The sequence below is a fragment of the Psittacula echo genome (assembly GCF_963264785.1).
Source record: "Psittacula echo genome assembly, chromosome: 1".
NCBI lineage: Eukaryota > Metazoa > Chordata > Aves > Psittaciformes > Psittacidae > Psittacula > Psittacula echo.
Window position 1 is genome coordinate 152585484 of NC_137735.1, and position 27784 is coordinate 152613267.

The 27784-nt window shown below is 39.6% G+C and overlaps 1 protein-coding gene across 2 annotated transcripts in view; it reads left to right on the forward strand.

Moving 5' to 3' along the window:
• SRGAP1 (SLIT-ROBO Rho GTPase activating protein 1) overlaps positions 1 to 27784 on the forward strand; it is a gene marked incomplete at both ends in the record, with an annotated part of 143452 nt that overhangs the window by 78466 nt on the left and 37202 nt on the right. For both annotated transcript variants that reach the window (XM_080635006.1, XM_080635007.1), the window contains 7 exons: positions 4727 to 4789; positions 14485 to 14667; positions 15049 to 15177; positions 22126 to 22347; positions 23132 to 23233; positions 24873 to 25070; positions 25190 to 25274. In XM_080635006.1, the coding sequence (XP_080491132.1) occupies positions 4727 to 4789; positions 14485 to 14667; positions 15049 to 15177; positions 22126 to 22347; positions 23132 to 23233; positions 24873 to 25070; positions 25190 to 25274 (982 nt within the window). The remainder of the gene's footprint in view (positions 1 to 4726; positions 4790 to 14484; positions 14668 to 15048; positions 15178 to 22125; positions 22348 to 23131; positions 23234 to 24872; positions 25071 to 25189; positions 25275 to 27784) is intronic.

The following is a 27784-nucleotide window of genomic DNA, read 5'->3' on the forward strand; positions in this document are numbered from 1 at the left end:
GATTGGCCCCACCTTGAGTTGTAGTAATTAATAGATTAATTAGATTTCCTAATTTTGTGGCCGTGCTTACCAGTATGGTTTTGTTCCCTCTCCTGCTGATGTCTCCTATGTGGGATACAGCACAAAGTCTGTATGTAGCAACCCCTTTCTTTAGTCTTTCTGTAAAAGGTGTGTGCAGTACCCAGTGTTGGTCTATATGAAATGCAGTGATGAGGGGTGTCTGTGCTCCTTGCTCTTTGTACCTTGCCCTTGTCTCTCTCTCTGCTCTTTATTCTGGTTCTTCCTTTTGTGTACATCTATACATCTGTCTCAACATTTAGATTGCTTTGGTGAGATGATCCCTGTTGGTTCTACCTTACGTGTTCTGATGGTCCAGGATATATTGTATTCAGGTACCTGATTGTACATGGCTTTCCTGTCTAGGTTGTCCCACTTAACATGTAGATATTCATGATTTTTGTTCTCTCAGGAGCTCTTTGTCACTCTTTTTTTCCAGGGGTCAGGAACCAGCATCTGTTTAAATGTACTAAATGCAGGACAGATCTATTTCAGAGATTTTGTGGCATTTATCTGATTCTATTATGTCATACTTCCAGATAGGCACTTAAGCTCTTCTTTTTAGTTGCTGGCATATAAAAGCAGTACAGATTACTGTTCATGCCTGGCCTTCATGCTGCTCATAAAATTACAAACATAAAGTAGCAGAGTTCAAACCTTGCATACTTGCATGTTTCTTCAGGCAGATGGGGTAGATGGCCTCATGGGGACAATTAAAGAATAAAGTAATACGGAAAAATGTCAAGCAGAAGGGAAAAATATTATGCAGAACATTTCATGCAGTGACTCTGGTTACCCCAGCATTAATAATCAACTGTATAAACACACCCACAAAATCCTCAAGCAGATTTGTATATTTATAATTTATAAACATGTATTTTCTTTGGACAGAAACCGTAATGAGCCAAGATGAACACATCTTCCAGTGTTTACAGTAAAAGATGCTGGAGAAGCCAAGCACAATAAATATTTTAGTCCCATAATCTGGCTATTAACAGGGAATATGACTACCTGCCAAATCCATCTGATGTTATAAAGATTGTGGCATATATTGAGATTTTTTTGCATGATTGCCTTAAACATTTACAGGTTTAGAAGGATGACAAAACTATTTGTTGCTATAGACTGGCATTTTACTGTGTGTTGGTTATGTCAGTGTCACTTCAGCTCATCAAAGCTCTTTAAAGAAGGGTTTGCACATCACTTCCTCCAGGGACCAGCAGCAGACTCACTTGAAAGCAATAGTCACAGAATATTTTCCCTGAATGATATAACTGAGGGTATCATTGTGTGTGCTAAATGCAGACACTAAGGAGTTCCAGGAAGAACTGAACTGACTCTAAAATTTCAGTTTAAAAAACAAAGAAGAGAGTGTAGTTTGGCTGCCCAATTGTGCTCTGACTGAAATGGAAAATTCTTACAGACTTCAATGAAAGGGTAGTAATGTGGAATAATTCTTTCAGCTTCTCAGACATTAATCCATAAATATAAATCTTGATAACATCAGTAGGAGCACTGATGTGTTGGAAGTTGTGCACATACTGAAAGGGGTGGCATAGGTGCACTTACTTGTCTGATGCATGGGTGTGATCTATCCTACTATCAGGTGGAAAAAACACAGTACTGTCTCTTAATGCTTTGTACCAGATGAGCATTTTCAGGAGGAGTTTTTATGTGCTCTAGCATTTTTGTAATGTTCTTTGTTCTTTTGGTTAATAGATGCTAACACATTTCTCTAGGACATAGTGAATAAAGACGCACCTCAGTGATCGTTTGTCAGGTTTTAATGGCCTGATAAGAGCTATCATCTCGGCTCCAGGAAAATGCGTGCTGCATCTTATGTTCTGTTGTTTGGCTACCCTGAGGAAAAGCTCCTAGAGGAGCACACAGTTCAGGCGTGCTGAGCTGCTGCAGGGGATAGGTAGCATAAAAGAGAAATAGGAGAGCCATTAACCACTGAAAATAAATGCACCTTTTATCTGGTGCTCTAACACGCTATATATTACACACTAAAAGCCCTATTGCTTGCCACTCAAGTCAGTATTTCTTGATCTTAAATGCTAATGTAAAACGTGTTGGTTCTTGAAAATAAATCCTTTTTATACTGCAAAGGTAACCAAATTTCCTGGGGTTTATTTGTCAGTTCCTACAAAATCTGTCATTAGAAAGAAGAAGTAACTGACATGTTATCCATCACTAGAGGTACCCTCCACAGGTTGGAGTCCCCAGATGAACTGGGTGGAAGGATGACTCATCTGTGATCCTGTGGAATTGCTAGGCTGTCTCTTCCTAATTTTCACTCCTTTCCCTGATTACCTCCCTCCCTCTCTTTTCACTTCCCGTTTTAAAGCCTTTTCTAAAAATATATCCGTCTTTACTGTGATCTCTTCCATTCACTTTCAAATTTACCACTGATCAGTGTGTTGCCTGAAAGAGATAATGTGTGCATGGTGGCCAGTAAAGCCTGAGGGCTAGATCGCTTGTGCTTCAGTGCTGGACAAAACTGTACAGGAGAAAAGAGAAGAAATGGGTCCTAGTAAACAGCGATCATTCCCTGAATGCTCAACTCTGCTGTCTATTTGCAGTAAGGTGCAACCGAAAAAGAGTGTTGATCCTTCAATGTGTGCTTTGCTTATGACAAAATCTGCCAAGAGTAAAGAGAAAATTGGCTTGGGGTTTTCTGTCTCACCTTCTCAAACAAACTTTTGCGTTGCCAGGTTAAGGCATGCTGCCTTGGAATCGGTGTTGCTGTATTTAGGGCTTGAGTTATCATGAGCTCTGAGATGTTTCATCTTCTAGTCTTGATGTCAACCATCTTATTTGTCCTTTTTTTCTGCTAAAGTGATTTAAAAATCAGACCACTCATATTCAGCACTATAGAAGCAGCTATCCAAGAGAAAACAGGTGGCCTCCACTTGGAGCTTGGAGGAGATGTGTAAGCTGTTTCAGAGCTGTGCTGCTGACTTTTAAAGGCAGGGTGCCAATGTAAAGCAATGAAAAGCAATTCAGAATTTTTGCTAAAGCTTTTACTGTGTTTCCCCACAGCAGCTTGCAAATCTGCAATCCTGTTCCAGTTCTTCACAAGCTGGGCACTGTTATGCATACAAATTTTTGTGCTTAGTATTAAAGGAAAATTATCTGATAGTTGCAAAGAAATAAGTAGTAAGCCTTATGTTCTGGATACTTCAGTAGTAGAGGATGCCTCCTCAAAAATACCAGACTTTGAAAAGTATAAGCGCTAAGGAAAGTTTCATAGTAGTTCTGTGTAACTCGGCTTCAAAGCCTCTGTCTCACTGTGCCTTAGCTACTACAGCTAATGCCCTTGGGAATACAAGAATTTCACTAAAGTGTGTTTTAATTGAGATTTCTAGCTTCTTGTTCATTAAAAATCATCTTGCACGTAAGGATTGGAGTGAATACTGATAACTGATATGGTGAGTTCCTTAAAATACTGCCCAGAGTTCAGAGTACGGCAGTAGGAATAGGAGAAATAATTGAAAACGCTGTGTTCCAGCTACTGTATGTGTCTGTTTCAGCCTCTTGGAAGACGCAGTGGGTGGGATGTGTGGAGTGGTTCCTCCTCATTCGTGGGCGTTGCACTGGAAATTCTCATTCAGAAACCATTATTCCTGCAGGTGTTTTAGCGATGGCCAAGTATGTGTTAGCAGCTTCGGAGATGAGTTGTCCCTGAGGATTTTCCTGTGGCTCCTATACAAATACAAAGTACTTTTCATAGCTACGGCCATTATCTATGGCGAAGTTGGAGGTTTTAGAAGCTGAGCTAATTATCAATTTATTCACAGAAAATAATGCTGACATTTCCAGCATGGATGTTACAATGCTGAGCATTGCAGAAGAAATGTAGCCAGGCTATTTGCCAAGTCTCATAGCTCTATTCTATAGCTGTTTTCCAAAGGCAATGGTACAAATGCTTTCAATTCTTGCACAGTTGCCATGATTTTCATCTAATTGAACTACTAGGGACAACAAACAAAGGAATGTATCTGAATGAGACTCAAATTAAATACTTCTTTTTTTGACATACTTGCTTTTGTTAATAACTACCGCTAAGTATTTCTTTTTTTTCTGGGTCAGAATGAAAGTGAAGACACAGTTCAGAAAAGCTAAACAAAGCTGTTTCAGCAGCCTGCTCTGTGGAATATTATGCAGTTGGGTATCTGTTTCAAGGAGGAGCCACAATTATTTCTTGCATAAATATTTAGATAGTTGCATGTGCTGAGAAACAAAGACCATTCTAGGTGTAAAATTGGTTGGGATGTCCCTCTGGAACATCACATTTTACATAGTTTGGTTTTTGTATATATCATGGCAGTTATAAAACAGTAGACAGTCTGTTCCATTAAAAAGGCTTATAACATTAATCCTGAATTTCACCCTTTCTCTTGGCACCTGATTTTCTGATGCTTCATGGGAAAATCTCTCAAATTTCTTCTGAGTTGCTTTTAGAAGTCTTGTGTCCAAATGTTATCTGTGTACTCCTGCATCTCTGAATCAGTATGTTTAGTGCTCTGTAAATCTGTCAGAACAGTGGCTTTGTGAGCAACACTGCATTCTCTATCAAGGATGAGCAATGATTACGAATATCAAGAATCAAATGTACGCTGCAGTTTTTGCATGCCTTTTTCTAATGATTTTTTTCTAATTACAGAGCAAAGAGATTGCGTTTCAGCTTCATGAAGACTTAATGAAAGTACTTAACGAGCTTTACACAGTAAGTACAGTTACTTACTTGGCTTATCTTATACAAATTCCATATCAGGCTTCTTCTTCAGCTTTAAATGGTCTTTCATCTAGTAAGTTAGCCCCCAGTGGAGATGGATATTTTTGTCTTTTTACACAAGTCTCAACTATCTCTTTTGGAAAGACTGCTCACTTGTTTAGAATACATACGCTAATGCTTTCAACCCTTTTTTCCCCCAGACTATGCTAAGCTAGTTTATTAGAAGTTTTGTTGGTTATTAATGAGACATGTCTACTCAGAGCTTACCAGAGCAAAGCTTCTTCCTTTTCTGCCTTGTTTTTGTCCATGCTGCCATCTGCTTGGTTTGACTCATGGACTACACTTCAGTAAAAATCATAGGTGCTTGCAAATCCGGTGCTGTGCTGTCTAAATGTTACTTATGTGACCTCCTCTCCTCCTGACTGGGATAAGTAAATAATGAAAAGAAAAAAAGATGATTGTGTAGGCTTTTCGTACCTTTTAGGGAGGCAAAAAAAAAAAAAACCCACCATGAGCATTCTGGCAAACTGCTGCTAACTCTTTGGAAAATCTCTAGTCTGCCTCTTTCCCTGTCCTCAAGATTTGGGAGACCATAAAAAGAAGCCACAATATTTACATCAAGAAACAATTTGTGATCTTAGTTCAGGAAGATAGCAGAGACCACCTCTCCTGAGGCAGAGATCAGTCAAATATTATTACTTTTCAGCATCTTGTTGGGTTTTCTTTTTACCCAGGAAAATTGTGCACCCATCAGTGGATGGGTTGAAGAACATTTGAACTCAAGAACAACTTAGGTGGCAAAAAAGGATATCCAAAGAAAATCAGAAGTGTCTCAATGCCCTGGGTTCTTTTGGATTGTGGTTATGGACACAAATTCCTAAAATCTACCTAAATGTGGGTGGTTTTTTCCCTTCTGAAATCGCCACTGATTTTGCAGGGTACAACACTGTACCTTGTAGCTCAGGTCTGTAGTCAATGAAGTACACTGGGATCAGCTTCTGCAAAGTAATGCTAGCCGCAGACAATTCACACAGCTGCAGATCAGGGACTGTAGAAGCCATTGCACAAGTGGGGCTTTAGTGGTGAGTAAGCCCTGAAGATAGTCTTGTTTCAATTAAACAGTGGCATAACTCCAGTGCCTGGTGAGGCGCAGGATTAGTGCCTGTGCTCCCAGGATAGGAAAACAGTGAAGCATGTGCTGAAATACTTTGCTGAATCACCAGTGAAAATCTGCAGGACTGTGCTTCAGTATTTTCACTCTTCTTCACACTAGTGCTGTATGTTCCCACTGATGGCTACAGATTAATTCAGATATTAACTTCCGTGTTATGGCTTCCTGTGAATGCTAATTCCTTTCTCAGAATTTAAGATTTTTGTAAAATAGGAAGTTTTTTGAAGTTAATAAGATACAGAGCATGTGCAGTTTGAATTAGGTTACTCCTGCAGGATGGTTTCTTGAGATGGAATTTACTTCCCCTAATTCTCAGACATCTGCAGTGTAGGTGTAAATATCTTAGATTGTCATCTGGGTTCCAGTTTTAGTCACTGGAAATCATAGAATCATAGAATAATCAGGGTTGGAAAGGACCTTAAGATCATCTAGATCGAACCCCCCTGCCATAGGAAGGGACACCTCACACTAAACCATGTCACCCAAGGCCTCATCCAACCTGGCCTTGAACACTGCCAAGGATGGAGCATTCACAACTTCCCTGGGCAACCCATTCCAGTGCCTCACCACCCTCTCAGTAAAGAATTTCTTCCTTATATCCAATCTAAACTTTCCCTCTTTAAGTTTGAACCCATTATCCCTTGTCCTATCACTACAGTCCCTGATGAAGAGTCCATCCCCAGCATCCTTGTAGGCTCCCTTCAGATCCTGGAAGGCTGCTATGAGGTCTCCACGCAGCCTTCTCTTCTCCAGGCTGAACAGCCCCAACTTTCTCAGCCTGTCTCCATACAGGAGGTGCTCCAGTCCCCTGATCATCCTCGTGGCCCTCCTCTGGACTTGTTCCAACAGTTCCATGTCCTTTTTATGTTGAGGACACCAGAACTGCACACAATACTCCAAGTGAGGTCTGACGAGAGCAGAGTAGAGGGGCAGGATCACCTCCTTCGACCTGCTGGTCACGCTCCTTTTGATGCAGCCCAGGATACGGTTGGCTTTCTGGGCTGTGAGCGCACACTGCAGCCGGCTCATGTTCATTTTCTCATCAACCAACACCCCCAAGTCCTTCTCTGCAGGGCTGCTCTGAATCTCTTCTCTGCCCAACCTGTAGCTGTGCCTGGGATTGCTCCAACCAAGGTGTAGGACCTTGCACTTGGCATGGTTAAACTTCATCAGGTTGGCATCAGCCCACCTCACAAGCGTGTCAAGGTCCCTCTGGATGGCATCCCTTCCCTCCGGCGTATCAACCGAACCACACAGCTTGGTGTCATCGGCAAACTTGCTGAAGGCGCACTCAATCCCACTGTCCATGTCACCAACAAAGATGTTGAACAAGACCGGTCCCAACACCGATCCCTGAGGGACACCACTCATTACCGGTCTCCAGCCAGACATTGAGCCATTGACCACAACTCTTTGCGTAGATTTGTGAAATCTAATATGGGGAGATCAAACCCCTTTGTCTGATCAGATGCGAGCATCATCTTCCAATAAAATGATCTACACCATTAACTCCATTGTCCAGCTTTCCATTGATTGCAAAGGTCGTTGATTACAGCTCATCAGCTGTAGATGCCCCCATTTAGCCAGAAAAAACCCATGCATAGTAAAGTGAAGTATGGTGCAGAGTAGCATCTGTTCCACTGCTTGTATGTTTAGAATGATTAGCAGCAGATCTGCGTATTACATCTGCTTGCGTACATAAAGGTAGAACAATATCTAGACAGATGGAAATCTCATGCACAGGTTTTTAATTCTGTGTGGCATTTGCTGTTTACAGAATAAGATCATAATGGCCTTACCAAACAAGTATATACAGTTTTAATCTCGGGGGGCTATGTTTCTCAGTCACTTGCAAAAAGGAGAACTCATCTTCCTGTGTGCCCCATGATTTATTAGGGGGGAGGGATAAAAATAATACAAATTTTACTATTGTAAGATAAATCTGTGTCCGAAAGAAAGCAAATTGATTTCAGATCTGTGAATAATATACAAATATCAAAGTCTCTCCCTACTACTTGGTTCTGTTTGTTTTTTTTTTTTTAAGAAATGGTACCTTCATGAAGCATAACTGTTAAAATGTGAAGCCTTGTTGGACTTTAAATACCTCTAAAGCCTTTGAATGAGGGGAAAGTATCGGACCTTTAATGTGTATGAAGAAGGGTTTAATAAATCTGCTTATTTATTATTGTCATTCCTTATCGTACAAGAAAGGTCTGCAAATTAAGGTCACCTTCCAAAATTAAAAACCAAACAAGCAGTTGTGCATGAAAGTGCGTTGAAGAGAATGAGAGACTGGAATTAAAATCACTGACAGCTAAGGTAGTAAGAGGTTCTTGTTTGGAGACACAGGTCTATAGTCAATGCAAAGAAATAGCATATTTTACTTGTTATTCCTTGAATTTCTCAGATAAAGAGTGAGTCCCTTAGGCACACGTATTAAGATAATACATGGCTGAATTTCTGTAATGCTATGGGATCAAGGGCTTAATTAAATGCTTATTTCACACCCAAATGATGAGAAGCTCTACCACCCATCTCTAGGATGCCAGCCAGTCCTGAGGCCTCACCACACCTACTTTCAGGCTTCCAGTTTATCTAGAATGATCCAGAAAAAATGGCATGTTTAAAAGAATTGCTACTGATTATTAATAATAATTAAATAGCTAAGCTTCATTCTGTATATTGCAAGTTCAGTAATTTATGAGTGGTGAGTACTTTTAATTGTGCACGACTTTTTCCTGTCTGTGCTAGCCAGTTGGTATTTTCAGGTCTGCAGCATCCCAGCTGCTGTTTCCTCTCTTACTCATCTCCCTCCTACCCTATCAGCCAATGTATACTAGTAATTAGTCCCATGTTTTACATAAGAATATAAGCTGTTGAAACTTGAGTGAGGTGTATCTTTTGAGTGAATGGGGATGGGGGAAGAGGAGCCCAGTTAGTTCTGTGGGGTCACAAAGTGTGGTTTATTTCCTGGCAGTTACAGGGATAAGAGTTGCTCAAACTGAAAGCTGTAGCAGGTTTGCATTGGTAGTTTTTGTGAACTTAGAGATTTAGAAATCCTCTTGCATGTTGACATAAGGAGGCAACAGATTATTGATTTTATAATAGATCCTCTTTGCAACAGTGAGAGCTCCCCAGTCAAACTCTTCTTCCATTTCTCTGGAAAGCTAAAAGATCTTGCATTATCAAGAACTGGAATATGGCAATAATGACTGAGCTATTTAGAATGGCAGGAAACAGAAGGTGGGCAGACATTTTTCTTGCAATGGAGGGAGATCTCGACAGGATTTATTTAGGAGTCAGGGCATATTCATAAATGACCTCTAAAGGAGTCAGGGAGGGATCAAAGAGGTCACAAGTTTGCTAAAAATACAGAGCTGTTCAGGCAATCAGAATGAGAACAAATGGCAGAGAAAAGTGATTCACATCATAAAAATCCATCTTCATGTCTCCCACTTGGCTTTCCAGATTACTCCTACTGGCATCACACTTTTCACAAGCAACACAAATGTAAGGCTTTCAGAAAAATGGAAAAGTAGGGAGAGTCCAAGGCAAACAATTTAATATTAAATAAGACAGGGCTGCTGTGCTGCTTGCATTTTAATTGCTTTACCTTACTCTGTAAAAATCTTGGCTATATAATTTCTCAAGGTAGTTGCTGCCAGATTTTCTTTTTTTCTTTGCTGAAATAACACAGAATCTGGATTCTCTGTAGAAAAGTTAAGTTCAACTTACTGTAGCACACCAGAGATCTCAGAAGGTGAAATCAGTAATTCTGTATTGGTGGTAATATGTCAGTGACAGTTCCTAGAAATACATCAGAGGTTGGTTTGGAAGTGAACAGGATGCAGAAAGCAGCTATTACTGGGTTTGCTTAACTGCTAGAGGCCACTGATGTAGTAAAATTGGCATAAGGTTTTACTTATTTCTTGGGGGTGTTGGCTAGCCTGATTTAATGAATCCCTTGCAACTCCACCTTTTGATAAGAACTCACGACAGAGAAAATTCTGAAGCAATTCAAACACAGTAATTGCAACAGGGATGAACCACTGTTCTGGTAAATGCCAGTTTCCTGAGAAACACTATGAAAAAGGTCTTAATTATGCAGTTTTATTATAAAAATAAAGCACATGGTAATTCCAATATATTTCAGGTTTGTAGCATTCAGTCTTTGTTATGCTGGGTTAACAGGTTTTCTAGAAAAGAAGTACGTATGTAGAAAAGGAAAGCCAGCGCCTTGCTATGGGAACATTCCTCTCTTGTAGCCCACAGAAGTACAGCAATAATTACTGTCTTGTTGATGTATTTGCCCAGATAACAATTTAATGGTTTTTAGTGGGTTTAAATTAAATAATTATCTAAGGGTTTACTCTGATGTGCCCTTCCCTGTGCTAAGTGCTATCCTCTGCCCTAAGCATACTTGCTGAGCTCTTATGAATGATGCTGAAAATTTGGCACGCAAAACAAGACGTTTATATCACTAAGTGAACAGTCTGTCACCTAAAAGTGGGAGAGTACATAGTTTGGGTAGCATAATTTTTTTCATCTGCTTGTAGTCTGACTTAGTTATCTGACAAAAATCTCTATTTTACATCACTGGATCTGCAGAATAAACCTACTAAATTAATAGGAGATAAACTCACCATTTAATTTCATAAGGGTACTAGTATGCCTGTTCGCTTCAGCAGAGAAGTGCAGCATATGTCATGGTGACAGTTCAGCATCTGCAAAATTACGACCTTGCTCTCTCTTTTCAGTGTATACTTGATGGCTGATCAATAAGCACTTTGGGGACTAATTTAAGTCAGTTCAGTGATGGATACTCTCACAAGATAGTTTATCAGTTCAGCAGTTTGGACATTTGAGAAGTGGTATTGCTTATTTCATCAGATTGTTTGTTGCTTGTATGTATGGATATGTTGCATATTCACAGATCAGAGATCTGTGGATCTCAGAACTCTTCATACAGTAAGTCTATTTACAAGAATTACGAAAGCCTGTTACCATCTTTTACAGTATCTTACAGTCTTTTAAAAGCTCCAGAGAGATAAGATGGTATAATATTAAGGAAAAGAGTCATATGTGCAACTTTACATGCAAATTTTAAGCTAATTTGTTGAGGAAGCATGCATTGAAATACTTGGAAGCCAGCTCCCGAGCTTGTTCCCATTTATTTTCCATATGTGTCTATCTAATGCTTTCTCAAGTTAACTTTAGCTGCTGCAATATCAGCCCTTAAAAAGTATTGACAAATGAAAAAGGCTGGAGCTGTCAGCTTTCCCCAGAGGCTTGCAAAATAATGATGTCACTAGAGCATGAGATAAGCAGTGCTTTCAACATAACAAACTGGACAGGAGTCAAATGCATACACTGATCACTGCTCTGTACGTAGCCTGTATTGATTTTTAAGCTTGTGTGGCTCTGGTAGGACAAACCCTGACTGTTATCCAGCTCTGAATACTGCCAAACGGAGAGCAGCTTTTTCAATTCTAGTTGTCTTGGTTTTGTGCTGTAAGCAGGCAGTGCAAGGAAGAAATACTCTTCAGTGATGTGAGGTTAGCAGAGTCAACATGGAGACATCTGAGCCTCTTGGTGGGAGCTGGTAGTGATACAGTTGTACGCCTTCACTCAACAAGGAGGCACGCTGAAATGTCACAGCCACTGCAGAAGGGCATTTGTGCCTAGCTCAATAAGCGACATGGCACTCAGAAAATTTGTTTAAAAAACTTTAGTGCTTTACTGCTTTTGTGAAGCAGAGCAAATCCTTGCTTCACCACTTAAATCAGTTGCTTTGAGATGTGCTATTAGGAAACTCTTGAGATATTATTATTCCTTCTGCAGGCAGCAAAATTGAGAGGTTACAAAAGAAAATGACTTTTCTAGGTGGTAAGACACATGGGTTAACTGTGTTCCACCAACTAAAAAGTCTCTGGAGCTGACACAGAACAAAAGATAAAAATAAAAGCAAACATCTGTAGCCTTCTGTAAAGAAGGGCTTAAAAAATTGCATAAAGAGGCCAAAAGAGAGGAAGGAGTAAACCCTTGGTTTTAGTTTCCTTTTCTCACCGTTTTTAGTGGTGCCATATCACTTTCTTTGCTTGTTAGCTTTATTTTCTGAATCATTTCTTCAAGAAGTGCATTTCTTCTCTTTGCAGTAGTTCTTCCATTTCCACATGGCTGTGCGAGTTAGACTCTCTGGGCAGAGATTACTGACAGCTTTAGGAACCTTTGTCACAGTGCAGGATACTTGGCTCTGTGGGCTTGCTTTCTCTGGCCATGCCCGGCTTTGTTCGTTTTGGAGGGTTTGCCTTATCCGCGTAGACTGTGAGCTGCTGGGGCAGCAACTGTTCCCAGTGGATGTAGGCAGGGCTTGGGCAGGGAGCTCTGCACTCTGGTCAGGCCTTGGAGTGCAACTGTACTATAAAATAGCAGCACAGCAATAACAGTAAGCCCTGCTCTAGGCAGTTTGGTTTTTTCATCAGAAAGCTGTAAACATATGTTTCTGAAAATAAAAACAAGGCCACTCTTTTTGATGGGAGTCTCTGTTTTAACTTACTACAAGAAGTTACTGAAGAGTTGCCTGTTTCATATTTAATCTCAACTATTTCAGGTGTATCATAAATTCATAGTTCATAGAATCATAGGATAGTTTGAGTTGGAAGGGACCTTCAAAGATCATCTAGTCCAACCCCCTGTGCAACAGGGACACCTTCAACTAGATCAGGTTACTCAGAACCACATCCAGCCTGGCCTTGAATGTCTCCAGGATGGTGCATCCACCACCTCTCTGGGCAGCCTGTGCCAGTGTTTTACCATCTTCATCGTAAAGAATTTTTTCCTCATGTCCAGCCCAAATCTCCCCTCTTCTAGTTTAAAACCATCACCCGTCATCCTATTGCATCAGGCCCTACTGAAAAATCTCTCCCCATCTTTCTCATAGGCTCCTCTTAAGTATTGAAAGGCCACAACAAAGTGTCCCTGGTGTCTTCTTTTCTCCAGGCTGAACAACCACAACTCTCTCAGCCAGCTCTTGTCTATCCACAGCATGGCCCGACTCTATCAACAGCATGACATCAGTATTAAATAGTGGCATATGTAGTTACAGTGTATAACATACATGGTTATGCAAAATTACAGCTCCCTAAAAGCTTCTTTTCTGCTGCACAAGACTTTAAGCAGGCATCAGTTCAGCCATCACCTGACATGTCATGTGGTTGGTTTGAGTTGATCCACACTAAGCCATGCTGCAGCAAAGTTGTACTATCTACCTTTAGAGTCCTCAGCGTTACCACTATGGATGCTCCTTAGACTGGCTTAGCTACTCAGTTACAAAAGTATTCCCCTCCCCAGGGAATATTTCAAGGCACCTCGCCAAACTAGTCTGTCTCTTCTGTGGGTCACACAAAGCTCTTCTGAGGGAGGAACAGCCCGTTTGATTCCCCCCCAGCTGTGTCCTTCAGAGGAGATGTGAATGGCTTGTATGTTCTCGACCCAAAGGTAACACCTGCTGGCAAGAGCTCTGCTACCCTGTGAAGAAGAGAGGAGGCTGCTGGCTGCCTGAGGATGCCTTCCTGCTTTGTTCTTTGCTTGAAACTGAAGACAACACCAGCAAAAAATGGGGAGGAGGAAGGGGAAGGAGAGGCACATGGATGATTGGAATGACTGGAGAAAGTGGAAAGTGGGCAGAGATAGCCCTCCTCAGCAGAGGCGGGTGGTTTGTGGTTGCTTGCTGCCTACTATGCATCATGCAAGCTGAGGCTTTTCTTACTTGAAGAAGAAAGAGAGAACTGGACTGAACCAGTCCCTCTCACTCTTTATGGTCTGTGCAAGCATGTATTTGCAATCTAGTGGCCCAAGCTTTCTTGGCTGCAGAACCAGCATGTGTGCAGAGGGAAGATAACAGTATTAACTGGGGAACTATGGGGAAAGCCTTCTCAGAACTTATTTATCAGGCAGCTTTCTCCAGCTCTTGTCTGGTTTTATGTCGTGCCCAATCTGTCAGCTGTACAGTTGGGAGCCACTTCTTTCCAGGCTGTGGACAGCCATCCAGACGACTGGGGATATGCTCCTAGACCAAAGCTTCCCATTGCCAAAGCTTCCTTCCGCTTTCCTCAGTGCTGAAGGTGTCCTTCTGCATTCAAGTGTTCAATATCCACAGCTGAGCTGTTAACTTTGCCCTGAAGAAGTCAGAAATATACAGCACTGATATGGATTTAGTTTTATTGCTCATTATTTCATTATTGCTCATTCAAATATAGAAATCCTGAAGTTTAATAGGAAGGATTTCGCTCTTTCTTATCAGAACAATGGAAAAAAAAAATCCTTAATGGGATATTGTCAAATTAATTGGGAGAAAAAATGCAACCAGAAGTCCTCAATCACTGCTGGCAAAGAAACTTATCCAAGGTCCATGTATAAAACAGAACATTTTACTGAAAAATACCCTGTGATTTTTCTGTAGATACCTTTGTATTTTCCTTTTCTCCTAACTCTCCTTTGACTCTGTCTTTTGCAGGTCATGAAAACATACCACATGTATCATGCAGAGAGCATCAGTGCAGAAAGCAAACTGAAAGAGGCAGAGAAGCAAGAAGAAAAACAGATTGGGAGGTCAGGAGACCCTGTTTTTCATATTCGACTAGAAGAACGGCACCAGAGACGGAGCTCTGTGAAAAAGATAGAAAAAATGAAGGAAAAAGTAAATAATCCTTTTATTTAGCTTCATTTGAAGTAAATTCAGTGCATTTCTGACATTCTTTAGCATGAAATTAGACAGAGAAATCCAGCTGGGAAATAAAATTAAATGAGGTACACTTAATAAACTAGCATTGGGTACAGATACCTTGACAGTTGCCCTCAGAGAGGGGAATGCTGTATTCCTAGTATAATTCTTACTATATCATTTGTGATGTTGAAACAAAATACTAAGTGATAATTTTGTGTTACATTTGTTAGATGTATAACAGGCTGGCAATTAAGGTTCTTTCTTGTTAATAGGAATGTGTGCTTCAATTGTTACCATTTTTTTTACATATCAAAAAATGAATTCAAATACATTAATATACAATCTCTCCCCTAGCGTCAAGCAAAATATTCTGAAAACAAGCTGAAATCTATTAAGGCCCGCAATGAATACCTGCTCACCCTTGAAGCAACCAATGCTTCTGTTTTCAAGTATTATATTCATGACCTGTCAGATTTAATTGACGTAAGTAATGGCACGTTTGTTTTTATGTTTATTCGGCTCAGGAATAATACTTTTTTTCTTTCTCATTTTCAAAGGGAATTCATTAGTCATCTGGGTTGCCTACAATACGCTTATCATTGATAATATTGTATGGTATAATCAGCAGACTTTCCCTTTAGCTTTGTATTGCACAAAATAAAGTGCCAGTAAGATACTGAACCCATTCCTCTAAAGTTAGAATGTTTTCTATGTTTTCTCCTCATATGGCAAGAGGAAAATATGACAGGAATAGCATGGAAAAGGCAGGCATTTTGTTTTGTACTGTAAAAGGATTTCTGAGGTGCAAATATTTTTAACAAGATAAGCTTCTAGAATGGGCATCTACTAATGGAGAAGGCATTTCCTCCCTGTCTTCAAAATCATTTAGTTACATTCGTTTAGTCATGGAATCAGGTTTACCGTGCTTTTTATTCTTATTTCATGTAGCTTACAGAACAGACACAATCAGTCCTGTACTCTATACTGTCAACAGAATTCTTACTGATTTTCAGTAAGTTATTGCTGTGAGAGCATGCCAGGAGAGTGAGGTTATACACTGGTGTTGACTTGTACCAGCATTTGGCCTCCAGAACCTGTATTATTGACATTTTTCCATAACGCAGAGACACGTCAGCTTACATGATTTGTAAGCTACGTATTTGATAAATTTGGAGACAGCAAACACAGTAACATGAACATTAATTCACTAGCAATGTAGTGTTAAATAAGTCAATGTGGCCCATCTGAAATCCTAGGTATTTGAGTATGCTTTCTACTACAGCAACATCATTTGTAATTTACAATAATAAACAACAGTCTCATACAGTCATTTCTGGTGCGGTGTTCATCTCAAAAATAAGCCAACTAAGCTCTGCATAAATTAATACAGCATTTGACAAGAGGTTTCTCATTTCTACTATCTGGAGAAGCAAAGCTTGATAGAGAAAGGGAAAAAAGCCTTCTTGAGATGAATGGACTAAAATAGCTGCACACATGTGTTTTATCGTACATTTTCTAAGTACTGGGAGTCAGTTTGCCATTTCCACTGGGGTTCAAAATCTTGCCTGATTCTGTTACAACTTTCTTCTTTTCCTTTTCAGTTTCTTTCCCTGGTTTTGCTTCATTTCTTTCTTGTTTAGTTCCAAGAAATGACAATGTATCTTTTCAGTATTTCTCAATATCTCTATCTCAACATCTCTTCTAATCCCCTTTCCTACTCACTGTTGCACGTTTTCTCTCTTGGGATTTCTTCTAGTTTATTCTGCTGTATACTGTCCCTGTCTAACCTACATCCGTGAACCTGCACATCCTGCTTCACTCACCTGGACTTCCCAGGCAATGAAAACATTTACCAGGATCCTGGTAGACACATGATCAGGGCAGAAAATTAAGGACATGCAGCATACTTGCTAGGGTGCCACCAAGTGAGAAGTTGTCCCTACCTAATGGACGATTTACCTGACACTTCTTAAAGGATGATGGGTTTTTTAGCCTGTAGTCAGGGCATGTCTGAAAAATGTGAACTTTATGAGTTTTTCTTGACTGCTGGAAGGAAGGAAAGGTCCCTTTTCCTCTCTTCTCAGCAACCCCACCCCTTTTGAAGCTGGAAAGATGCTCATTTTGTCATCTTTTCTGCCTTCCCTTTTGGAGTTCACCTTTTCCAGTGAATGTCTCCAGTGCCTGTTTCTACATGGTCATAACGTTTCTTGATTGGAAAGTGTACCTGATTCTTACACATTTCATCAGTGTCCACAGATGTTGCCATAGCTGTGAAAGCCAAGGGGAGGTACCACAGGCCTGGGGCTTCACAAAGAATTGCAAGGGGAGAAGAAGTGAAGCTCTCTGTACATACATATACAAAGACAACACTCTTTGGAGTCAGTGTATGTAAAGATATTTACACAACCATGAAGACTAGAGCTTTCTAACTGTTAGTTTTTAATAGAAATATGCATTCTACAATATTTAGTAATGCAGGAAACTAATGCCTACTTTGTGTGGCTTTTTCCAAGCCACGTATCAATGTAGACAATAACATTCTTTTGGCAAAATGGCTTTAGAAATTACTCGTCCTTAAAAAATTTAAATGGAAAGTCTAGCTGGCCTTTGCATCACTGTGAAGAGTAGGCTGTAAACACGTGCAACCAGAACTTGCTTCAGAGCCAATCTAATCCAACTGTGAGCTTGTTTAAATGAAGTGACTTTGAGACATTTGTATTTAATCAGAATATTCTGTGAAAGCGTTGGTATCTAGACAAAGTGTTTGCTACTTGACAAAGGAAATGCTTTTTGTAAATGCAAAAGTCTTGGCAAGATTTTGGGGTTATATCATTGGAATGTGAGATATGCTTCCCACTGGCCATATGTTGCAACAGTACAGACTATCCCATTCTGTAAATCTGTTAATGCCATCATGATATTTGGGGTTTTCAGAGCAGTGGTAGTGACTTCATTCTTTACCCTTTCTATTTTGTCCCCATCTGCCTGCCTTTACGTGCCTCTCTGAACTCTCTCCTTCTCTCTGCCTGTACAGAAGAGGATTACCTTTCCTCTGTATCTGCATTCCAGTTAACATGAAGGGATTTAGATCTCCCCGAGCTGTTGATATTGCCCATAAATGAAACCGAACATTTTCTTATGTTACTGAAAACTATGTCAGATAAAAAGAAGATAAATGTATGAAGGAATGCAGTGAACTGCTCAGTATTTTTTGTAACAAGATTGGAGAGGGTTCTGGGATTGGGTTTCTTTATCTTATTTTTTAAACAAAACAAACCCACTCTTTTTCATTTGGATTCCACTGCATTTTCATTTATGAGACTCATATGGAAAATCCTAAATTGCCGTTCCTCAGCTGAACTCAGTCTGAACTGTTCAACTCTTTCATTTCATTAACAAAGCTCAGGGCTTCTGACTTAAAATGATGATGTGTTGTTCATCATAAGCTCTTGTGACAAAAGCAAGCTAAAAATACTGCTTAAGTCTTAGCTGGATGTTTTAATGCATGTGGTGAGTTGGGGGGTGGGACTGACATTTGCAAAGAAGTAGAGAGATAAACAGGATTTGATACACACAGTATATTTCTGTGCTCTGTGTGTTGTACTAGAGGAATTTGAATGTTCTGTTGAATATTCCTTCTTTGCAGTATTTATAGTAGGTTCAAGTGAAGGACAGGGTTAGGTTTTTCTTTACTTGTATCATAAAAAAGGAGTCAAGATTACTTTTTACCTAAATTAAGTAAGCTTTACCTAGTACGTATAACTTAAGATTGCAGGTTTCAGAGAAGCAACAGAGCCCACGCCCATGCTAATTTGGCTGTTAGTACCAACATCTGAACATATAGCACATACTGTTACTCATTTACATTATGATTTCCATGTAGTTGAGTTTATTAGATTTATCTGGGTATAAGAGGAAGACAGGAACCTCTTTTCAGCCTCACTGTGCACTCGTATGTTCTGAAGATAAATGCTAGGAAATAGTGATCAAAATGATTTGACTCTAGTTCTGCTGCTGGAATAAATAAAATATTCGTGTGTTGGTCTTTCTTGGAGTGGAGTTTCTGAATCTCTACTTGCAGTCTGCATGCTTTGGATGGTTCAGAAGTTAGGGAACATTTAGCTATCATGAACTTAATTTATTCTGTAAAGATTCTTTGTTAATCATTCATAGAACCAAGTTTAAAACTAGGGTACAGCATGTGCGGCTCACAATCTTTATTACATAAGTCGTCGTAAATATGACATGTGCAGCCAGATCCCTTCGATAAATATTGATGTCTGTGTAACAGGATGATTAAAAACTTAATTATTCAGAGGTTAAGGCTTTTTTGTTAATTTCTCTCTCCACTGGCATTTGAATTTTATTATTATTCCTGAAATAAAATGAAGAGCAGCGTGATTGTTGGTTGGAGCTCTGTGCTAAGCACTGCAGTTTGTTTTATTCAAGCGTAAATATACTCTGGGGTACAATAAATACAGTAAATGCTCTTGAGACTGCTTCAGATTTAATTCCAAACAAGAATAAAATGCAAATTATGAAATTAATTTTTCACACATATCCCAAATGCGTCACTCATCTCCTTCCGCTTTGCCCAACAGAAAGTCTTCATGAATCCAGAAATGCAATAAAACTCATCGTCTATGACTTCATTCTCTCATTCTCATCTTCATGTCTTGCTGCACCAACATCTCGTCTCCGGCCCATAGATTGATAGCAGATCTCATTAGCCATCCAGGCTGTAGCCTTGGTGTGCTGATAGCAAACCTCAAAGATTCATATTTATTTTGGCTAACAGTGTGGTTGCTTGCTTTAATTTCACAAACCTTTCTACGAAACTACAGGTTTTTTCCTGAAAATGGTGTGTACATGCATGCACGTGTGTGTGTGTGTGTATCTGCATACATGTGTACTTTGTCACAACACCAGAAAGGTTGGTAGTTTTTTTTGCAAACATGGTCAGACAGAATGTGATGAGGGCAGCAGTTCAGTTGCAGTGATTTTATTCATACAAAATCTGTTTTTACTTAAATCATTGAAGCAAAATTCCTCATTCAGGCGTTTTAAATTCCATTCAAAGAACCACTGGTAATAAAGCATTAGTTCAGGTTCTGGATTTAGTTCTTGTTTGCCCAGCTAGCACTGGCATTGCAAGAAAATGCCTTAGTCTGGCAGGATATTCTGCTTCACTTGAATTCTTTTCATTGGCTGAGAGGCCATATTTGTTACCCTGTTTAGCTGTCACCACTTGGAAAAGATAACCGTGGTTACTGAGTAGATTAAGGGTTAAATAATGAAGTTCTTGGTACTGTCACAGGATAAAGGCTGCAGTCTTACGTTCCAGCCTGCAAAAAAAGCTGCATCAGAAACCTACACAGCTCACCGTAAATCAATAAGATTTCTACTAATACTCAGATTAATCTTCTGGAGCCAAAATTCAGGCTTTAGATGCCTGTAGCTTCATAATACATGGATAGATGGCTATGCTAAACATGGTATTTCCCTCTATTTCTAATTTCCGCTCAGTTTAATCTTCTGTGAAGTCTCTCTGAAACTAATGCACATGAAATAAAACAGCTGTCCTGATCTGCTTCCTTATCAGCACTTTTAGCCTGTCTTTTTCATCCAAGATAGTGAATTAAATATAAGATCTGACTTGACATAGAACAAGAGAAAAGCACCAAGAGACTTTTCCTTTTAGAACAATATTTTTTGGGCTGGAGATCTTTGAAATATGGATGTGCTTTAGTATAAAAGTTGAGTAGCTGTTTTAGTAAGCGTAACACAAATTCCCATTCTACAAATGCAAGAGAGAGAGGCTAACCTGTGTGTTTGATTGAACATGACATCTATTTTCCATTTTCTTTAAATGGTTCAGCAACTGGTTTTTTGGAGAGCCACTGTCCCATCCACAGTAACTACCTGGTGTTCTTGCTAGGACTGAAAGCTTAGTCTTTCTGGCAGTTTTGTTGTGAATGAAACAGCCCTCTGTTGTTAGATTTCAGAGAGCAGCTTGATCGTTAGTCCTTACTGCACCAATGCAGTGTAAGGGGTTTCTTTCTCTTCTACACACAGGTTTAAGTATGGTGAATAGGTTGAAAACTCTTTCCTGTGCAGTGTGTGCATCTGCCTGTCTGCCTCTCTCTCATTTTCTCTCCTTTTTCAAATGACTTAAGAGGAAAGGGAGGGGAACATGATCTCCTGAGTCCTAAGGGTTTGTGAGGGAGGTATGCATATAAGCAGTGCACATATACATATGGTCTACAGTAGACTGAATTCACATTGCTTTTTTACCCAGTTGCATCACTTAACTTGTGAGTCCTGCAGGGAAGTAATATTTTATATCGCAGGTGGACATCCAAAATGGGTGGCAGGAGGCTGAAGGATGCCCTGAAGCAGTGTGCTCTCTGACTGCATTAGCCAGGCACTAGCCTCTGACTGGGACAAATCTCTCATTTGAATAAAGAACATGTCTTTGTATGCAACTGTTAGCAGACTGATGTGCCACTATTGAAGTGACAGAGATGTTTGTGATACGTTACCTGGAAGCTCACTGAGCAGAAGCTGAGGGTGTTGTTTACTGTGCGATGTGGGGAAAAAGTTAAGGAAAATATCACTTGATACATTACTGCTGTGACATTCAAAAAATATATTCAGATGTTCCTCTAAAATATTAACCAGTCATGAATAATGCAAGCTGAGGATATTTAAAATTCAAGAACAAACACAAATTTATGTTCTACCAATTAGGTTTCAATTACATTCCAGTGTTACTCTCACCCCTAGAAAAAAAAACCCACATAAATTATGTCTTTCTTCATTCAGTAACATAATGTACGTTGCTGGTTCTGTCAGAGCATGGGAAATAAGGTGTTTGCAGTAAACACATTTTCACTGTCGAGGAGAGGATGTTAAACCATTCTTACTGCATCAAAAAGCATCCTAGATGGGTCACTAATGCTAGAGGCAGTTGTGGGGGGTTTTGTTTGGGCACAGACCTGGTGAGCCAAAATTGTTTCGTTTTTATTTTGCTGCTGGCATTGACTTGAATGGTAGAGTTATGTCAGGGTGAGTTTAAATAGATGATCCGAGGTTTACATTTGACAATAATACTGAAAAGCCCACTTGTGTGTGGAGACCCACACCTTTTCTGTGTAAATACAGTGACTACACATCCGTATCTGATAAATGCAGACATATTGCCATACATGTACACTTGATCTCTTTCTAAAAGTGTCCTTTTATCTTTACAACAGAATGAGGATACTAAATACTTACTGTCTTCACCCCAGTATTGTATTATAATTTAGAAGATATTTTGTAAAATACTTCAAAGACAATAATTTCAGGACAGAAAATTGTAGTAATAGTTAGATATTGGGATTGTGTTCCTTTATAATTTGTTTCCTTTTTCCTTTATTGTGTTTTTAGTGTTGTGACCTTGGATACCACGCTAGTCTTAACAGAGCCCTAAGAACATACCTTTCTGCAGAGTATAACCTTGAAACTTCCAGACATGAGGGCCTAGACATCATTGAAAATGCAGTTGACAGCTTGGAGCCACGAAGTGACAAGCAGAGATTCATGGAAATGTACCCTACTGCTTTTTGTCCACCAATGAAATTTGAGTTCCAGTCTCATATGGGTGATGAGGTCTGTATACTGACACGTATCCCCACCATGACTGTTTCTGTTTCTATATAGCAAGTAGAGAATTTATCCCTTTTTACAGAGTTCAATAAGAGCAGTTATTGCTACCCAAAAGCAAGTGCATCAGCAATAATATCTTGCAAAATTGGCAGCGGTGTTCTGAGTTTCTTTGGAGTTCTCAAGTAAAATCTGTTGTATGTTATTATGTCTGTTTTGCTCATAATGACATTGCTGTGAATTTGCTGGCTAACCTGTGTTCAGCCCAGCATTGGTGTAAATACTGTTTTTATGTCTTCACTACTTGCCTCACCCATAATAGAGCTTGTGGGTGTTATTTGAGAGCAGCTGCTCCAACCTGTGTTCTCTGAAATGCAGCCGTTTCCCCTTCTTCCTCATTTTATTATCTGGAGATTTCAAGCATACAGCTTGAAACAGCTGTGCCCTGTTCTGCTACACCAAAGGCCAGTAGCAATGCAGAATGCAGTATCACCTGTACACATCTTTTATCTGAAGGCACCTCCAGGGTTTGCATTTCTGTGTGATAAGAGAAGCAACACAAAGCAGCCAAAGAACAAGGCTGTGCTCTGTAGTCATAAGATGCAGTATGTAGTTCTGCACCTCATAACGCATAAATACTTTCAGTTTAGATAAACACATTTTATTGTATGCTTTATCCAGTTTTAATAGATTTAGTAGGAATTCACCTGGTTTTAAGGAGAGCAACCAGAGACTATTGACCAGTTTTTTAATTCCTTGCATCTTACAGCTGTTCTTGATTCTTTGTTAGGTTTGTCAGGTCACTGCCCAGCAACCTGTGCAAGCAGAGCTTATGCTTAGGTATCAGCAACTACAGTCACGATTGGCCACACTGAAAATCGAAAATGAGGAGGTAAGATCTGTGTCTACAAGGGATATGCATTGTACACCATTTTCAGGAAGGTGCTAACCCTGTCAAAAGCTTGCAAATATCTTGAAATTGCCTCAATCTGTATGAGCTATTTTAATGTTTAAAATCAAATACTGGTAAATATGCTAAGGTAGATCCTTGTCTGCTTTGTAGAGGTTTGAGGATTTCATCCTTCACCTGTCCATACATTCACATTACTGAGTTCTGTGTTTTGCAGATGTTTCAGAGTAAACGTATTTTCAAAGTTTTGTGGCAGAAAGCCACCATGTAACAGTTACTGTCATTTGTGACCACCCTCTGTATAGTCCTCAGATTGCTGCTACTGTAGTACAAAGGAATTTGCCTGTCTTTTGTGGTAGCTGAGTCAAAATCTCTTGTGCTCTCAGCTACAGCTGTTTCTAAACGGGAGTACTGAATGGCTGTGACAGGGATAGCTCACCTAGTAAAATAAAATGCCTCATTTTTTTTTTGTAATAGACAGAAAAGCTGTGCTGTTCTCTTTCCCCTGCTCTGGCAGCAGAGAGAGAGTGGCCTCCCAATGGGTTTAAATTACACTTTGTTAGAGGCCCTTAGTTTAAAGAAGAATCTATTCCTAAATTAAAACATAGGGATCATTTAATTTCTTGGTGTGGTTTACTGATAAGTTTTCAGCATTCTGTTTTTTCTCATTCTATGTTATTTGCTGAATGCCTAGAACTAAGTATTAATGTCCATGAAACATGCCTTAAAAAAAACCCACTTGAATTCAGATAGTATCTCAAGGTAACAAAGACAAAAGGTAGGGGAAAGATTGTTTCATTAAAGTGAAGTGCCAAGGACATAGGGAGAGAAATCATGTAGGCAGGCATGGGTAGGATATTTGCCTAACTGGAGATGCGTGTAGAAGTGAGCATGATTTGGTTAAGCTGACTTTACTGGAGGCTCTTTTGAAGCAGAAAGGGGAGATAAATCACATCCTTGTGAATCTTGCCTGTTACTTTATTGCATTGCACTGCATTCCCTCTCCCATGGCCTTCATGCCCTGGTTCTCGCTATGAATGACAGTGCTCCATAGCTCATAGGAAGTGCTGTAAAAGTGGTGTAAATTGTTCTTTCTCCAGGCTCCCTCCTCCAGCTGTGTATTCCACTTCTGCAGTTTAAACATCACTTTGCTCTTTACCATAGCAGTCATGTCACAGATTTTTATCTTGGAAGAACATGTTCTAGGAGCCAGATCCCTGGATGTACATACTCGATCTAACACATTGACCACACTTAGGAGAGTTGACCCTTCAGAGCATTGTATCATTTCTCTTGCCTCCCAGATTAGGCACCATAATCAAATCATGTCACATTCCAATTCTAATTGCAGGAAACAAATGCTAGAAAGTGCTGTACAGTCAACATGAGTACATCCATGTTTGTGGATTGGACCATGGTAAAGCAGAGAGCTAAATAGGAAACAATCATGTCATTCTTCTGTTATACAGGATCTGTTATGGTGCACCTAATTTTTCACATTCACACACCAGTTTGTTTGAGGGAGTGTGTGAGAGAATTATTTAGAGTAATGAGCTTCCCTACTAAACCGTTCTGATATAAATTTACCTTGCATTTGGCAAATTGTGCTTTTTAATGGCAGGTTAAGAAAACAACAGAGGCTACCCTGCAGACAATACAAGATATGGTCACCATTGAAGATTATGATGTATCAGAGTGTTTCCAGCACAGTCGCTCAACTGAGTCTGTGAAATCAACAGTCTCTGAGACATACCTGAGTAAGCCTAGCATTGCAAAAAGAAGAGCTAACCAGCAGGAAACAGAGCAATTCTATTTCATGGTACGTTGGTTACTTCCTCATTCATATGACACTGACCAAATACATGAAGTAAACGTTATGTAGAAGTTCCTGGAACTTACGTGCCATACATAGTAATAGATTGATCTGCATCTCTACAGAAATTCAGAGAATATCTGGAAGGTAGTAATCTCATCACAAAACTTCAAGCAAAACATGACTTGCTGCAAAGGACACTTGGAGAAGGTAAATACACACAATAAACTGAAAAGTGATTCCAGAATATACAGTGAACCACTGAAATGCCAGAGGTATGCAAGAAAAATATTACAAAACTTAGCTTAATTGTCCAGTAAGCATAGATTTGATTTTTACCAGTCATAGTTTTGGTGTAGTGCTAAGAGTAGACACTATAAATTGATTTTATTTCTTCAACAGATATTTATTTCCACTGCATAGATGTTTAGACAAGTGATTATATTTGGAATGGAACTGTGAATGAAGAATCTGGTGTCTGAAAGGAGAGATGACACAGTCAGTGCAGCATGGTTTGAGAGCTGTGACATATATGCTGTTTCTACTTCCTAATGATTTCTGTTGACTTGAGGGTTTTTGGAGTTGGGCAAAAGCGATATTTTTTTAAGCATACAAAATTATCCATGGTGCATCTCTTACAGTGAACTCACTGGTGCAACATTTCTGACACATGAACATGAATGTCCTTTGTGCAGCCTAACAGCTTAATGATGCGTTTATGAGAGGTACATGGTGAAATCCTGACCTCACTGATTTCAGTAGTGAGATTCTTAGGGACTTCATTTAATATTGGGTTTCTAGAAAGTATTTGTGTGTTGTAAACTGGAATGAATGAAAACTCCATGAATAGCTCTGCACCTGTTGATTATCATTATTGCATATAAAATTATTCTATTACAATACAATAGCTAAAGTTATGTTAGCAGAGAATTATCCATTGTCCTGAACACTCTCCACGACTTCTGAAAATACATCTTCAAATATAAACCAAGTCAGCAGATGTCCATGATAAAAGGAAGTAAAACTGAATTAGGGCAGTAATGAATCAGGCACTATGCTCAGCTCCAGCCCTCCCAACAGGAGCTTCCTCATGGACTAAAAGGAAAAGGAGAATCACACTGCAAGTCTTGAGGACTAGCCACACAGTGTTACAGACTTGAGAGGAAGTGAATTACACTGCAAAGAGTAAAATCCCTCTCCTGAAGATTAAAGACTATAATTCAAAGATCAGACTCCAGAAAGGAAACTTGCTCCCTAAAGAGTGTCTCTAAAGGATGTGTCCATTTATTTTCATTAGACTACCAAGTTTGTGTTGTTAATCAGATCTCTTCTTGCTTTTAACATAAAAGGAGATCCACAACTCTAGTTGTGGAGGTGCCTAAAGAGCTATTAACAGTTCAGTGGCTGTGACCCAAAACCCTTGTCCAGGGAGTGAAGGAAATAAACAATATTTTCTTGCAAGGCTGGATGGTAGAAGATGGTAACTGGTTTTAGACAACTAACTACATGTTCTTTCTCATGGAATTTTTAATTTAATAGGATTTTCATTTAATGTGTGCATTGAACAGTTTATTCACACACAACAATGTGCAGCTGATCTTAGTCAGAAGAGGACAATTTTCCTCCAAAGACTCACAGAAAATGTATTTGGAAAAATTAAGTGTATGTTTGTTACTTGGAAGCCTGGTAAAATGCATGATCATCTACTGAAGGGAGAAGGATGCACGTTGGAAAGAAATAAGGAAAACACAGTATGAAAGAAAATCCTAGGAAAAGCTTCTCAGCAGGGTGACCTAAGTGATAAACTGCTGTTAGGCTCTGGGCTGTTCTGCCTTGCTCAGGCATGCTTGGACCATTCTGTTTTAGGAGTTCCCTTCGACCCACCAGCTGTAACCCCAAGTAGTTAATCTGTGTTGCCAGCAGTGGTTTTGCACGTAGTTGTCACATCATTGTAGCATAGCACATACAAATAGTACCCAAAATGTCCATTCAAAGCTGATTGTTTGAGCAAAAGCCATCATTCTTACAGGTTAAAATGTCTAAGTACCCCCTTCTTGCACATGCCTGGGAAGGAGGAGCTGGATTCTGTACATTCCTTGAATAGGGGTGACTGAAAGGATATAATTACAGTGCAATTATGAACATTATTGCTGTAGCTAGTGTAGAAATTAATCTGTAGGAAGTGAACTGCTCTTCTGCTCCACTCTAACTGACTTTTCTGGAACCTTTCATGTCAGCAAGACAGCAGGCAAATAACACAGGGTACTATGCTAAGTAATGCAGGAGAGAATGGGGGAGAGGGAGAGGATTGTCTGCAGTGCAAGTTCTCCTTTGACACTCTCTCTTGCTTTTATTTAAATGTGTACAATTTTTGGATGTAGGCTGAATAAATCCAGATTTCCATCTGGTGTCCACAACATTGACAGTGTCTGGCTTCTGTTCCAGGTCATCACCAGCCTACTACAGTCTGTTGCTGTTTATGGACACTGCAGATAGATATTCATGATCTGCACAGGGGAGATAGATGAAATGCTCTGTGCTGAGTCTGCATCTACAAATTTGGAAAAGTAAATGAGAAATACTGAAATTGATGCTAAACATAGGAAGCTCACTAATACTCATATTAATTCTGACCCAAGGCTCCGCCAGTGAATGAACAAATAAACAAAGCAGAGGGAAATGCAAGACAGAGAACAAGCAGTTGTAAAAGAAATTGCCCC